Source organism: Corvus hawaiiensis, chromosome 9 (genome assembly GCF_020740725.1).
Source record: "Corvus hawaiiensis isolate bCorHaw1 chromosome 9, bCorHaw1.pri.cur, whole genome shotgun sequence".
In the NCBI taxonomy this organism is placed as follows: Eukaryota; Metazoa; Chordata; class Aves; order Passeriformes; family Corvidae; genus Corvus; species Corvus hawaiiensis.
In genome coordinates, this window is record NC_063221.1 from 13927594 (window position 1) to 13943110 (window position 15517).

The 15517-nt window shown below is 41.6% G+C and overlaps 2 protein-coding genes across 6 annotated transcripts in view; both read left to right on the forward strand.

Annotated features, from left to right (window-relative positions):
* The first annotated feature begins 54 nt into the window (after window positions 1–54).
* Window positions 55–8960, forward strand: EXTL2 (exostosin like glycosyltransferase 2). Of its 2 annotated transcripts, none has more exons than XM_048312500.1 (5): window positions 55–260; window positions 1868–1936; window positions 3900–4327; window positions 4869–4969; window positions 5701–5771. In XM_048312500.1, the coding sequence occupies exons 2-4, from the start codon at window positions 1932–1934 to the stop codon at window positions 4946–4948; spliced, it is 513 nt and encodes a 170-aa protein (XP_048168457.1). In that variant the 5' UTR covers window positions 55–260; window positions 1868–1931; the 3' UTR covers window positions 4949–4969; window positions 5701–5771. The 2 variants fall into 2 exon arrangements, with proteins under 2 accessions (XP_048168457.1, XP_048168456.1); XM_048312499.1 differs by lacking the exon at window positions 4869–4969 and adding an exon at window positions 6352–8960 and having other exon boundaries at window positions 61–260.
* A 2664-nt stretch (window positions 8961–11624) lies between these two features.
* Window positions 11625–15517, forward strand: part of CDC14A (cell division cycle 14A) — a 52435-nt gene continuing 48542 nt past the window's right edge. For 2 of the 4 annotated variants that reach the window (XM_048312803.1, XM_048312802.1), the window contains exons 1-2: window positions 11626–12058; window positions 12507–12597. In XM_048312803.1, coding sequence (XP_048168760.1) covers window positions 11953–12058; window positions 12507–12597 — 197 coding nt within the window. In that variant the 5' untranslated portion in view covers window positions 11626–11952. Of the gene's footprint in view, window positions 12059–12506; window positions 12598–15517 lie in introns of all 4 variants that reach the window. The other 2 variants (XM_048312804.1, XM_048312801.1) reach the window with 2 other exon arrangements.

Consider the following 15517-nt stretch of genomic DNA (forward strand, 5'->3'; position numbering starts at 1 on the left):
CCGCCGCAGCGCACTGGACTACAACCCGGGGCCTGCCGGGAGGAAGCGCAGGGACGCCCCGCAGGAAGCGGGGCACGGCGGCGCCGCCGTAGCGCTGCCGCGGTCCCGCACGGCCGCCCCTGAGTCACCGGAGCGGCTTGTGCGGGGCCGAGCGGCGGGGCCGGGCCGGCACCTCCTCTGCCCTGCCGTGCCGTGCTGCCGGTGACCCCAGAGAAGCACAGCACGGCCGGAAGAAGCGGCGATAGCGGCGCCTGCAGAACGTGAGCGAAGCCGTGGGGGAGAGGCGGCGAGCGGGGCGGGCGATGCTGAGCGCTGCTGTGCTGCGCTGCTGCCTGGCTGCGCCCAACTACTGCGGGGTGCTGTTAAGAAGTCCTGTCCGCCAAGAAAGGGGACCCCGTTCGAGAGCTCTTTTTCTTGGAACGAGGATTAAAATACTGGTCTTTGATACAGGGGTTTCGTTGCCGTCAATTTTGTGTTGTCTGCAGGGAGTATTGTATGATTTTTAAAAAGAGGTCAATCTGGCATTGCAATTTCATAACTTAATTGGCAAAACTGATCTGCATCTGCTTATTGGAAAGGGCCATGATGCTAATTTTAAAACACCTAAATAAGTGTTTATTTTGAGATTATATAATAATGTCGTCATTGCTTATCACTACACCTAATGTAAACACTACATGGTGTGGTAAGCAAAGTCTCATAAACAGCAAACACTATTTATATTTTCGTCTTAAGTAGGGTTTTAGATTTTAATTAATGATTATAATAGCCCTGGTAAGTATTGTTGCAAACTGCGGAAAGAGGACCTAAAGTTCAAGTGCTTTTCAAAAGCACATTTGATGGAGATATAGTGGACCTCATAAATGCTGAGTTGCCACTGCTGCTAATAATTTTTACAAGTCAGGTATGATTGATTGTTCCTATAAAATGAAGCAACCAGAACAAGCAATTAGCTTCTGGAAATAGTTTCAGTGACCTCTTGTCACAAAGTAATAGTAAGATTTGATCTCAGCTTTGGGAAGACCTGTATATGGGGACATATTCAGATTGGTATGCACGCAAATGACAAATCTGTATTTTTAAAAAGCAAATTGGTATAGCCCAAACAAATTACTCTTACGGAATTTCACACAGGTTCAATTATTCAACAAGTTCAACAAATTCTTGTTCTTTAAGTTTTCACAGTACCATTCTCAAATCAAAATTAATGACTCTGGTTATTCAGCCAGTTTTAAAGGAACAAAAATCCCTCCAACAACCTAGGAGCACAGCTTTCTTATACTGCTGTCCTGCATCCTGTGTATCCCTCTTTTATGTGCTTGCACTCATACTTTCCAAGCTGCCAAACCTCATGGGAAGACCAAAATCCTGTGTCTTGAACCTCTGATACAACTGATAATCTTAGTGAAAGGGGAGTGTGAAGGGGATAACCCAGAAATAAAATAATTTTAGTGGGGTAAAATTTTATTTTATTTGCCTGACTGTGGTAACCAAATATATATTTTAGTGGTGCCTGATGAACAAAACAACAGCTGTCAGGTTCTGGAGACCTATTTGTATCTTCAGAGTGGAACTTAAGGATGGAACACAGACTGGATGGAACACTGGCACAAAGCAGCAATTTTAAAAGCAGAGACACAGAGTGTTCTTTTCTTTTTAACCATCTGGTGTACTAACTTCTTTCTGGAGTGTTCACTGAAAGGCAGAGGCAATTATTCAACTGACCAATAGGAAAAGGGATGGGATAATTGCCATGAATGCATGTATCAGTCAATAACTGAGAGGAACTTCTACTTGTAAAAGAATGCTGGGTAGCATGTGGATAACTGTTGATCTTCAGTTATAGAGTCCCTTTAATTTCCAACAGATTCAAAGATCACACACAACTGCCCTGTAAAAACAAGAGGCAAAAACAATCCTACTTGTCAACAATGAGGTAAGTTGCAAGGCTTTTTAGATTAAAATAATTTACATTCATATTTTCAGGCATAGTATTTGCACTTTGGAAAAAAATGATTCAAAATTCTGTGAAAAAAACCCACAGATATTCTCTCAAAAACTATACTTGTTTGGCTGTCCTGGATCACTGAATTTGATCAGAATTCCCTGCTGAAAGCCTAGAAATTACTCACAGAATAACGTGAGTAGTATGTATAGATGAGTAACAGTATTACAATAATATGTATAGAGGAGTTAGTAGCAAGCTTAGAATGTTCATCTTATATTCAATTCGTACTAATCTTGCAAGTACAGGAGGAGAAAAGGAAAACTGTATGAAGTTCCACAAAGAAAAGTGCCCGATTCTGCACCTAGAATGGGACAACCCTGGATGTGCAGACTGGGGAATGAGAGGCTGGAGAGCAGTGCCACGGAAAAGGACCTGGGGGTCCTGGTCGATGGCAAATTGAACATGAGTCAGCCGTGCCCTGGCAGCCAGGAGGGGGCTGTCCTGGGGGGCATCAGGCACAGCATCGCCAGCTGGGCAAGGGAGGGGATTGTCCCGCTCTGCACTGATGCAGCCTCACCTCAAGGTGGTTCTGTGCAGTTTTATAAGAATAAAAGAATACAATATAAGAAGGATATAAAGCTGTTAGTGTCCAAATAAGAGCTGCAAAGATGGTGAAGGGCCTTGAGGGGAAGCCATCTGAGGAGTGGCTGAGGTCACTTGTCTGTTCAGCCTGGAGAAAAGGGGTCTGAGGGGAGACCTCACAGCTGTCTACAGCTTCCTCACTTGGGGAAGTGGAGGGGCAAAGCACCGATCTCTTCTCTGATGACCAGTGACAGGACTTGAGGGAATGGCATGAAGCTGGGTCAGGGGGTTTAGGTTGGGTATTAGGAAATATCTAACCATCCTAGCCAGATGGTAGTTGGGCACTGGAACAGACTCCCCAGGGAAGTGGTAACAGCACCAGCCTGACAGAGTTCAAGAAGTGTTTGGATGATGCCCTCAGGCACACGGCAGGATTCTGGGGCCTCTCCTGTGCAGGGCCAGGAGTTGGACTTCAGTGATCCTTATGAGTCCCTTCCAACTCAGGATATCCTCTCATTCTGTGAAGAACATTTGAGGGGCTATCTTTCTAGAAGCTGCTTTTTAAGAGCTTCTGTTTAGTTCCAAGATCACAAGGATCCAGAAACCTCTGCCTTAAACTAAATCTGCCCTTACAGCTGGTAGGTACCACCTAGCATCTGACATTGCCATTTTCTCATGAGTTCTAGATGTAACAGTTCAGCTGTTGCTGAGATTGTTGCATTCCTGTATTACTCCACTTGACATGTTTCTTTTGTTCCACTTGTGTTCTAACCTTAGTATGATCAGCATCACATTTTTTGTACTATCATTATCAAGCATATATACAAACTATTGACAAAATGTCCAGCAAATCAGTTATAAAGATTGTTCCTTCTGTGTGGTGCCTGAGCAACAGAAAGAGAGTGAGCATTTTGTTTCCTCCTTTCTGCCAGAGCTTTTGAGAAGGCACCTTCTCTCCTTTTTGCTTCCCAGTTAAGGTAGAGCTCCTGCAAATCCTGAAAACATTGAATCTCTGTACAAATTTGCTTTCTACTTTCAGCTGGATAGATTTGGTGAGGTACATAAATGATCAATCAAAAATTAGTTCTAAGAAAACAGGAAACAATGAACACTCTGAAGAACTACTCTAGATTTATTTTCACAAAACAATGAAATCCAAAGTTAACCAAAAAAAGTGAAAAGCAAGTGAACATAGAAACTGAGTACCAGAAGCACCTGTCTCAATAGTTGAAAGTAATTTGCCAAAGTGCTGAAATCCTCCTTATTTACTTACTTAAATGAAAATCTACCTAATGTTTTGGGAGTTTTGATCAAGGGAGAAAACTGTACACGGGTTTAATGACTTCCTTTCCTGTTACTTGTTTTAAAGGTGTTTTCACTTCTGTAAGCTTCCAGGAAGAGTTATGGGAATCCGCCTACTGCGTTTCACCTCTGTGGTGATCATCGTCTTGCTTCTTGTGGCAGGTGCTTTAACAGCTTTGCTTCCCACTATCAAAGATGACAAATTGCCCAATTCAAGAAGGGAACCAAAAACCCAGAGTCAGTCTGCCTTGGATTCATTCACTCTTATTATGCAGACATACAATAGAACTGACTTACTGCTAAAGCTTTTAAATCATTATCAAGCAATCCCCCACCTACATAAAGTAATTGTTGTGTGGAACAACATTGGTGAGAAGACACCAGAGGAAATGTGGAATTCCTTGGGGCCTCATCCTGTCCCTGTTGTCTTCAAAGTTCAAACTGTAAATCGTATGAGAAACAGGCTGCAGAATTTCCCTGATCTGGAAACAAAAGGTAATCACAGTTCATATCACTATTACTAATAATATTTTCACGTTTGAAATCTGAGTGCTAAAAGAGAGGTCATTGAGTCACACTGTGTAATAAATCAATGGATCTTTTGGGTCGTTTAATAGAATGTGGGTAGTATAGAGGAAACCTGTGTTAGGAGATCAGATGCACACCACCACCAGGCTGTCAGTGAAGAGTAATGGGAAAAAAAGAGGAATGTCAAATGCATTTCAAGGGCTTTTTGCAAGTTCTCAATTTCCTTTGTGAGGCAGACATGGGTAGTTCAGCTTCTCTTCCTTCTGTAGCATAAACTGAAATTCATAATGCATGTATTTGTTGAGTCTCTGCACTAATCTGGACTTAAGTCATCTGGTAAAGACTTGATTTAGTCCATTCCTCTTAAGACTAAGTTCTCAAGCGTGTTGTGCTCTTCCGAGAAACTTCCCTCCCTAGCTGTCTGGCTTTCTATCTCAAATTATGCATCCTTTTAGTTAAGAGTACTTTCCCCAGTCTCCTGGGTATTCATCTAAATATTCTTCCTAAGCTCTTTCTAGGAGGTGTACAACAATAAATCCTGTTTGTCTCAAGTGGAAAAAAAATCCCTATGTTGCATTACAGACCTGACCTTACTCATGATTAGTAAAGGTAATTCTATTCACTGCCCCCTTCCTAACATGTCTGCTAGTCCAAACATATGATTTCAAGGAAGACACTGGAAACTTCCAACTGCCCAAGTGTTTTACTTACTGTAGTAAGATCTGTGCTGACTGTAAACTTTCAAAGCTTTAATGCGTCTGCAGTTCAGATCTAAGAATATCCTTCCTTTTCCACTTCCTGGTAGTCTTTTATCTAAAACTTAAGGGAAAGAGTCTTCTTTCTGTAGTTAATAATAGTGAATGTTGCCTGGGTAATTTGTTTAACTTGCTTATGTAGAACTTTCAAGTAGTGAGATGAGTAAAATTTTATACTAAGGAACCCTTGTAAGTCTCATATGCTAAAGAAAAGCATCTAACTCTGTTCTAGTTGTATCTTTACACAAGATTAGTAGAATTTTAAATTGCTTTGCCAAACACTCCCAAGTTTTCTAACACCTATCTCTCCAGCTGTACTACAGATGATCAAAGGTTGCTGAGTCTTGTAACAGCCTGGCAAATAATCTAAAACTTAGGTTTGGTTCCAGTCACCACAAAGCTGTAACCTTGCTTTAGCTTTGAAGTCTAATTATTTTTTATCAATCTACTTTCAAGGAATTGCAATTCAGCTTAATAGTTGTAGAAATTTTATATTCAGTTTTTCAAATATTGTGCCATATATCATGCTCATGTATTTAATCTTCTGATCAATTAAAAGTTTTTCTCTTTTTTTCCTCCCTTCAGCTGTTTTAATGATGGATGATGATACACTAGTCAGTGCTCATGACCTCGCTTTTGCCTTTTCCGTTTGGCAGGTAATGTTTGGCATCTTGGCAGGCAGTATTTGAGTTGCAATTGAGAGTAATAGTTTTAATTAGAGTAGTACTGTATCATATTGTTTTGCCATTGGTTTTCTAGATGTCAAGTTAGATTTTAGCAAGTTCGAAGCGTTGAATAGTAGAAATTACAAGAATGTTCTTTAGTAGTAGCTATATCTGTAATCTATAACTTTAAAATTTTAACTCTTACTCTACAAAACCATGAAGTTGCTAACTGCTGAATTTATTTAAATGTACAGTAGTCTGTGTGTTTTGTTTTGCAAAACACAACAAATTGTCTGTAAAGTTATTTTCAGTGCCAAATACACAGCTGCCAATTGTGGCTGGATGTTTTGTTGGCACTATGTGATGTGGAATGAGGCAGACAGTCAGTTTCGTGAAACTGTATTTAATTGCAACATTTATGCAGATCAAAGGACCATATGCCAACAATTTAATTCTTTTCTGGCAATAATGTTGTCCTCCTTTATTTAAAAAATGCATATATCTCTCTTATGACATACTTAAGTGAACCCCACACTGTGAAATATGTGTTGAATTTCTTTTTTTCTTTCAGCAATTTCCAGAGCATATAGTGGGATTTGTTCCTAGAAAGCACATTTCTACTCCTTCAGGCGTATACAGCTATGGCAGCTTTGAATTGCAGAACCCTGGATTTGGGAACGGAGATCAGTATTCTATGGTGCTTATCGGCGCAGCATTTTTTCACAGTGGGTATTTAGAAGACTTTCAACGGCAGCCAGAAGCAGTTTACGCCTTAATAGATGAAACTCAAAATTGTGATGATATTGCCATGAATTTTCTGGTAGCCAAGCATACTGGAAAGCCTTCAGGAGTGTTTGTGAAGCCTGTTGATATAAGAAATTTAGAAAAAGACACTAACAGTGGCTATTCTGGAATGTGGCACCGAGCAGAGCATTTGTTACAGAGATCCTACTGTGTAAATAAACTGGTTAATATTTATGATGGCATGCCCTTAAAATATTCTAATATCATGATTTCTCAGTTTGGTTTTCCTAATTATGCCAATCACAAAAATAAAATGTAAGCAAATGAATTTAAGGTGTTAAATGTTAAACAATACTCAGTGAATTGTACTGAGTTCAAGGAGAGAAGAAGGTGTAATTACTGCATCTTGGCCATCCCTCTTTGTAGCCTCTGATTTTTCTCCACTAGGCTTTTTATGTATTTTCTTTCTTTTCTAACTAATTCACAAAGGTAAGTTTTGAGAAAACTTAAAGAATATATAGTCATGCTTAGCTGTGGTAAAATCATACTCCTTCCTTAAAACCTGAAAAGCTACTCTAATTAATTAGGCCAGTTCTTCAGAAACATGCAGACAAAAATGCAATCCTACTCTTCAGATCTTAACGTTTGGATTTTTTTCCTTGAATATACAGATCTAGTCAAATGAGGTCTAGGCATATTTTTGACAGTTATATGTTGAGATGCTTCCTTGCCTTCCCACTCCTCACCTCCTCCTACCCAGTTTCCAGTGAAGCTGTAGAAGAGCTACAGTGAACTGCTGGCCAGGCTTCTGGCCTCGTGTACAAAACCCCTTTGAAATCTGTATATAAGCTACTCAGTGTTCTGAGATGTTCTTGAAGCTGCTATGAAAGCCAGAAGAGTACCTCACCTTAATCTCAGATAGTCTTTAAACCATTGCCTACAATATCTACTCCTGCTGAGATAATGGAAAATGATCTCTGATGTGGCATTTTTTTCTCTTATTGATTTGCCTAGAGTTGCTGAAACACTGCAAGCAGCTGAAAGGTAAATCCTAGTAGCTGGAAATAAAAGAAACATGAATACAAGAAATACAAAACTTATAAGCAGCCAGAAGAAATGGACGGAATGTTACTTATTAATATTCTCTTTAGTACTTAGTCTTATTTTAATATTTTGCATATATGTTATTACAAACATCCACCCAGGAAAATCCTCAATTTGTTAAAAATTTCTTACTTACAATTCCTAGTAAGAGCAGGGTGTTCAACATTTATTACAGTGTACATTTTGTAATTTTACAGGTCTACTGGGTTTTTAGCTACTCTTTCAAATGAGTATTTACTTTATAGTTCCTTTTTTTCCTCTGTTTCTGGTGGCTATGACAACAGAGTTAAAATGTACAATAAAAGGGTAAAGCATTACGGAAAAAAAAGTATTTTAAGGTACAGTGATATTTGACAGGGATGTACTATTATCAGTCTCTGAATTCCCTGACTTTATAGCAAGAAACAGAGCTGCTGTTAATGACTTTAGTTAGATTAGGACTCTGTAATTCTGGAAACCTGATATTGATATAGACAGGGCAAACCTTTTCCAATGAAGTTGCAGAAGGGTTGGGCCTTTTTTTTGTGGTATGGAGAATAAAAAACAATGATTTTCCTGGATCACAGAATCAGATTTGGCATCCAAAGCAGATTTAGTTTCATCTGCATCAGCTTTTAATTGATTCTTAGAATCAGTTCAAAGGTAACTGTGGGCAACCAGTAACAGCTAATACCTAGTATAAAAATAGCATCTGCACAAATGGTGTATAATTTTATCATTTTTTGTAATAAGTTAGCTGAACAAACAGTGAAAAACGTGACAAGTTCTTTACAGCAGGGTGTGAGTCTTTGGGGGGAACGAAGAATTCTTTTGCCTTGTTCTATCAGTATTAAAGGATTTGATTTCTGTTCAGTGAAGTCTTCCTAGTACTATTTTTAAGTTTTAAAGGGCAGAATCTTTAACATGGCAATGTAAAGTCTGCTTAATTTTGTTGTAATAGTGAAAAGTAGTTTTTAATTATTGTGCTGTAGTGCTAAGTAGTATAAAACAGGTATAAACAGTATAAAACAGATCTTTCCAGAAAAGCAAATTTCCCAGTGGTAGTTTACTGTATTTCATTTACTTACTCATCTTCCATGATTTCTGTTCTGTGCAATATCAGCTAGAGTTGTGAAGACTCACAGTTGTTGTTAACCTTTTTTTTGAAATGTGAAACAAACTGTCAACCCAGCCAAATCTTAGTATTGGGCTCTTTGTTGGAGCGAAGGAGTTGGTTTGGTTTTGGGATGGTCTTTTGTTCTTCTGTGTCAGTGAAAGAATTAATAGAACAAGCTTTTAATTATACTGTTAAATTTAATTTGCACCATTGTCAAATAAAGTACAGAAAGCAGACCTGTGATGTATTTATTTTCAGACTATTAACCAAATTTTTCAGTGTTAAGATGTGTAAAGTAAGTTCACAGTTTGCATACTCATGAGCAGCACCAAGATTTCTTTTTTAAAAAAAAGTGTACTTTCTGGCACATTCATTCATTTAATTTAGGTGAGGCCTACTTATGAAGGAAGAAAAGACATAAAAAAACCCAACAGCCTTAATAATTTAGTCTCAGGTAGGAAAGGAAATACAAAGATAAGACTTAAGTTCCAGCCATAATTCATTGTACTTTGGAACCAAAAGGGGTTGTTTGCTTATTTTTTAAAAGTGGATTTTTTATCCCTTAGTCGTTATAAAAGTGCCTTAAGATTCTTTAGTGAAAATACATTACCAAAAAATTGTATTTTAAACAAAATTATATGCATGTGATTATTTCTTCTGAGAGATTATCTATATGTCATTTAGAAATATTTTGGAGTCCAAACAATCATCACCGCCTCTGAATGTTCTGTTGAAATTACTGTTAAAGCAACACAGGGTTTTAAACATGGTATCTAAAATATATATTTAAAAATCCTTGACAAAAACTCAGGATATAATGCTAAAATGATACAACAGGACAAGAAAATTGCTTCTTTACAAAAAATACCACAAGATGTCACTGCAGCCTTGATATTTGATCTCAAAATGAGTACATAGTATTGATTAGAATACCAAAGTTATACTAGTTGAAAATATTCTTAAAGCTAGCGTTTTACAAAGTGAAATTCATTAACTAATAGCTACAAGACACAATATTGGAATTGAAAAAAACACAGATTATTTTGCACATATTTTTACAGGGAGGAAAAGGTTAGTTTATTTCTGATGCTTACAAAGGCTGCAGCTAATTGCCACAAATGAGAGCTTTAATGCAACAAAAACAGTATTTGTAACTTTGCAGAAGACATATAAGCAGTATACAAACATTTTACAGCTGGGCTTCAGTTTCTAATCATATTTGCCTCCTAGATTCACCAGTCTAGCTAGATGGGTTTACATATTTTAGGCTTTAACACAAACTCTGTTTCTAGAGATTCTGGATACTGGATAGGAGGCTGTAGACTGTTCCATCTTTGCTTCTGTTGCCGAAGAGAGCGTTGCTAAGGCTGTTTCAACTATGCTCATTCAAATTCCCCTTAAGAAGAGTGCAGCACTGACTGAGAAATGTGTTACATTGAACTGTAGTGAAAGTCTGAGTAACAAAGGGCATTAAAAAAACTGCAGTTCTGGACAATATACCTTAATATCCCTTCTCTTTCATGGGATATAGTACCCCTTAGAGAATTGCTTGTGAATAAAAAAACACCAATGAAATACTTGATTTTGTTAAAGGTTACACACAAGTGAAAGTCGTAAAGAAAAACAAACACTGATTTCCATGGAAAGCAAATACCCTCCAACAACCTTTATTTAATTTGCTGCTACATAATATTGCAGTCTCATTCTTGTAAGCATCTTGTATGGAATAGTACTTACTACTGAGAATGAGGTTTTCTCAGGTTTCAGGATCAGGCACAAACAGGGGCATATTTAGCATATTCGTTTTGGAGCTTTTCAAAAAAAGTTGAAAAAAAGCAGTGCAAGAACATAGGTACGAAGCATTAGAATCAACACAAAAATTAAATAAGCAACTACAAAACAGCTGAACTGTTTCCTGTGTCCTTCGCCTTATTTGTAAAGCTTTAAAGATTATCCAGTGCTTACGACACCACATAAAAAACTTAAAGAGTCAGAAGTGTTTCACACTCATGTTTAGCCTCATTAGCAGACACACCAGGATTAATTATATGAACTGTGGTTACAGTAGGTTATTTACAGTGTTAGGGGAAGATGGTGATACTAATGTGAACCTCAGGGCTGCACATGCCTTTAAACAGTATCTTTTAAAGGTGTTTCAAGAGTGGATTTTTTTGTTTGCTTGCTTGTTAGGGGGAAAAGTATCTTTTTTCCCCCCTTTTTTCTCTCCTCAAGGAACCTCTCCTTTGCAATCTTTTGCTTTAGTTGTAAAACTGAGGCGGACCGTCTGCCCCGTTTGGCACTTACCAGATCTTTCTAAAGGGGAGAGGCGGAAGAACGCGCCCACAGCCCGAACCAGCGCGTTAGAAGAACTCCGTGCCTCAGGCGTGCGCAGCGTCTGCTGCTGTTCGCAAGCGGCTCCCCAGCACAGCCAGCCCCGCGCCCGAGGGCGGCCCGCACTGCCCCGCCGGGAAGCGGCCGCCGCGGGGGTCCGGGGGCGGGGCGCTCCCCGGCGCGCCGCCAGCTCATTGGCTACAGGCGTAGGAGGGCGGCCTCTGATTGGTCAGCCGGCTTGTCTGTCACGACAAATGGTGCCCCAGGTAGCGCAACGCGCGCTCTGCCGGTTCCCCCGTGCCTGAGACGGCCCCGCCGCTCCGCTCGCCCCCGTCCGGAGCGCGCCCGCGCTGCTGAGGCAGCGCTCCGGCTCAGCCCCGCTCCGAGCTGTACGCGACACTCGCCCGGTGCCCGTGGGGCGCTCTGCCACGGACCGCCCCCGGGCGGGGAAAATCAGCACCAGCGCAGCGGGGAGCGGCGGCGCTGCCCGGGCAGGCGGGGCGGAGGGCGGGGCTGTTCCGGGCGCTGGGCCGCTGCCTGCTGGAGCAGGGGCGCTGCTGGGCTGGGGAGCGGGGGGGCCGGTCACTCGCAGCGCCAGCCCTGGGCCGGCCGACACAAAGGCTTCGTAGCGCGGTTGCCAGAGCGCCGCCGGTCGCTTGGTAACCGCCCGCTGCCGCTTTATCCGGGGGCGTCTCCTGGCTGGGGGCGGGGTGGAGCTGGAGTCCCTGCGGGCGCTTGCCCGCCGTGTCCCAGGGCTCATTCTCGGCTCCGCTCCCGCTCCTATGCGGGCTGCGGCCGCCGTGCTCGCAGCACCGTGCCCGGCGGGCGGCCCCTCCGGGCAGCGGGTCCCGTCCCTGCGAGCGCGCCCCAGCCCCGCCGGCGCTGCCCCGGAGCGCCATGAGCTCGGAGCCGCCCCGCGCCTCGCTGCTCCGCGCCCTCTTTAAGATGGAGCCGGCGGCGGCCGCCTCCGAAGTACTGGGGGGAGCCTCGGAGTTCGTGAAAGGTGAGAGCGGGGCGGGAGCCGCCCTGTCCCCTGCCCGCGGGGTCCCGAAGCCTCCCCCAGAGAGGAAACCCCCTGGCTTCCCTCCCGCCCTCCCCGCCCCGGCTTTGCTGCGTGCCCGGCTCGGCCCCGGCCCCTTTGCCCGGCAGGTTCGCGGGCTGCCCGCCCCGGCTGCCGCGGGCACCCCCCGGTGCTGCTTTCCCCGCTCTCTTGGGCCAGGCGCGGGGCCGGCACCTGTTGCTGCGCGCTGCTCGATGGGTCGGAGCCGCTGCCGAGGGGTGGCCGGCAGGGGCAGGGCCCGCGGGCGGAGCGGTCCCGGCGCTCCCGCCGCCGCTCACGCAGCAGAAAAAGGAGCGGCAGAGCCTCTTCCGCTCCGCGGTGACAGGCGTGCCCCGGGGCGGTGGCCGGCTGCCTTCCCTGTCCCACGCCGTTCCTCTAATCTGTCTTTCAGATCGGTTGTACTTCGCTACTTTACGAAATAAACCGAAAAGTACTGTAAATACCCACTACTTCTGTACCGATGAGGAACTGGTCTATGAAAAGTAAGTGTTGTGGTTTGCATATTCAAAGTAATCACCTGAGAGTCTCCCCAGCACACTTTGATATATATTCTATAGAATATTTTTGCCCCATTAAGTTACTTGCATAGAATATGAGCGTGAAGTTTGTCCGAATGTATTTATTTATTAGCTGAAACTAGGTTAACAAGGTGACTCTTTAAAGAAAGACCCACAAAAACAGCTGCAAGGCCAGTTTAATGGCTTAAATTGTGGGTGAGCTAGAACAAGGATATCTGAGCCTTGTAGGATGTGTTTAAAACATGGAGGTCTATTAGGACTAATTGCACATTATTGAATGTTGTCTTAAATAGAAGACTTATTTGGTATGAATAGATAAACAGTAGTTTGTTTTATATTTCCTGTATTTTCCTGTATAAAGAGTATGGAGTTTACAGAATCATAAGAATGCAATGCTTAAATGTGCTCTTGAAGAGCATCTGCAACTTTTTTTATAACTCTGGTTTTATTAGAGGGTTTTGAGCTACAAAAGCCATCAGGAAGTGCTATCTTTAGAACAGCAGAAAAAGTCTTTTATGTGAAGTAAAAGGCTCATATGTTTGTAAGACACTGACTGCACATAGAAGGTAAAAAGAAAAAGTGATTATAGTTGTGAATACTATTAAAAGACATAAAAAAATTAAATAATCACTGTATGCTGTGGCTAAAAAGTTGGTACTCTGCACTGCGTTCCCAGATCAACTGTTTCCCGTGTGATGATATGTGTCTATCTGCTTGACACGGGGTTTGCTGCAGCAGAAGTGAAACAAAAAGTGTGTTCCTATTTTAAGTATAACTTGCTTTCCATATGTTTTGAAGCAATTGTGAGCATGAGCCATTCTTACCTCCTTTCTCCAGTGACCAGTACTGCTTCTGTGAAGATGTAAACCAATATTCCTTAGTTTTTAGCTTACTTTCTGTGCACAGCTTGTAGTTTCAGGGTATCTTTTCTACACGTTTTTGAGTCTTTCTGATGTTAAGCTGTGTGTCATCTACTGGAGTTCCCAATGGTTCATTCTGAAAGTTGACTTTTGTAATGGGCTGCTTGGGTTGGGAGTAAGTTCCTTAATGATCATTAAGGAATTTTGATTGGAAGGGACCTTGGGAGTATCCTAAGGGAGGATTGACCTAATATTAAAGGCAGAATGCAGCTGGGGAAGGTCCTGAGTAGTTTGTGTTGTATGAAAGTGTTCCACTTTCCTTAAGAAAGGAAACTTGTATCTCTTCTAGACTTCTGTATTATGTTTTAATTCTTAATGTGCTTTTAGGAAGTGTGAAGGAATCTTATGTGGCATTTGATCTTGTGGGTAGGAAGGGGGAGCAGTTCTGTACTGTTAGTTACAGATGACTGTACTAACCAAGGCCTGTAACTGAAGTATTTTGTGTGAGGATAGTGTCATATTAAAAAAAAAAAAAAAAGTACTGAGAAATTTGAAGGGGGAGGAAAGTAATTTTCTTTAGCATGTAAAGGAAAATCTGTAGGTATGTTCCTTAACCCAGTGTTAACTACGTATGAGGGTGTAACCTGATGCCAGATATAGTTACCAGGTAATGGAAAGAAGCAAAGTTTCCTTTATCTTCTAGGGCACATCTAAAGACTTTGAACACGTAACTCCTGGTGTATGTTCTGAATTGATGGTTCCTAATCTGTTTGGCCCATTTTAAAGTTGTTGTCCTCTATCTGATACCATAAAGATACTCTCCCTTTTGTGCTCATAAAATGCTAAAATGTGATATGAGGTAGAAAATAAGTGACAGTTACCAGGTGGTACCAAGGACTTGTGTAATAACCTTTTACATATCATTGCTAACCTTTCCCCTGGTATTTGTACTGCAGCACCCATCCCTATCAGTGTATGCAATATTTGGTAATAACCCCATGCCTGGTTTTATTTTTTTTCTTTTTCGCCCTCTCATATCCAAGGAAGTTTATATGGTTTCGGGGAAGTAAAGGCAGGTGTCAGTAGAGTTACCATTTTAATGTATATTTTGAATATCTTTCTGAATTTGGAAATCTAGAGGTAAATTGGGGAATAGAATGCAAGACTCAGTTCTTGGGGAAGTACTAATTTTTCTATAGCTTCCCTTATGCTCATCAAGAAGCTTGACATCAGTCTATTGTCTTTCCCAGGCTGCACACAAAGTGGGGAGCCTGACAATAGGGCTGGTCTGTAAGTAGTAGTAGAGCGTAACTTTAGTACAATAGATCAGATGGTCTCCTCACTTCCTCAGAAATGCAGTCTTCTTTCTGAGAAAGTGTTTAGAAGTATTTGTTGCATGATAGCAAAATAAATATTTGGAAGTGAGTTTTGAAGTGCTGTAGCTCAGAACAGTGGTTTGCAGAGTCTTCATGGAAATGGCCTGCCTGAGTGGTTCTTGTGGTCAGAATTCCACAGCCACTTTCGCTTTTTAATCAAATGAGTTGTTCAGAGAGTTCCAAGGAGGAGGATAGGAGATGTCTACTCAGGCATTAAATCCTGAGCACCTGGGAGGTATGTAAGTAATTACATTCATACAATTGTTTATTGACTTAACTTTGCTTAGATGCATCTTCATAGTGACAAGACAAAGATACTTCATTGTGCTTGGAAGTAAACTGCTTTTCTTTCAGCTCTTATTCTGTTTAAATTGCTTTTCTTTGGGCTCCTATTCTGTTAGCTTGTTACAGAATTTTATTTAGCTGACTTTACAGAGGTGTCAGTTTGCTTCACGAAGCAGTATCTGATCTGAAAACCTCATGAATATGTAGGTTTGGAGTTGCCTGATTACAAAGAGCCTGCTACTGGATCACAGAGTACTTAAAAACTCGCTGCCTTGCTTCCCTTTTTTTTCCCCCCCACTCTTGAAGAGACATAAGGAAGCAATTTTGTACATTAGTACTATACCCCTTTTATTAAACAAAACA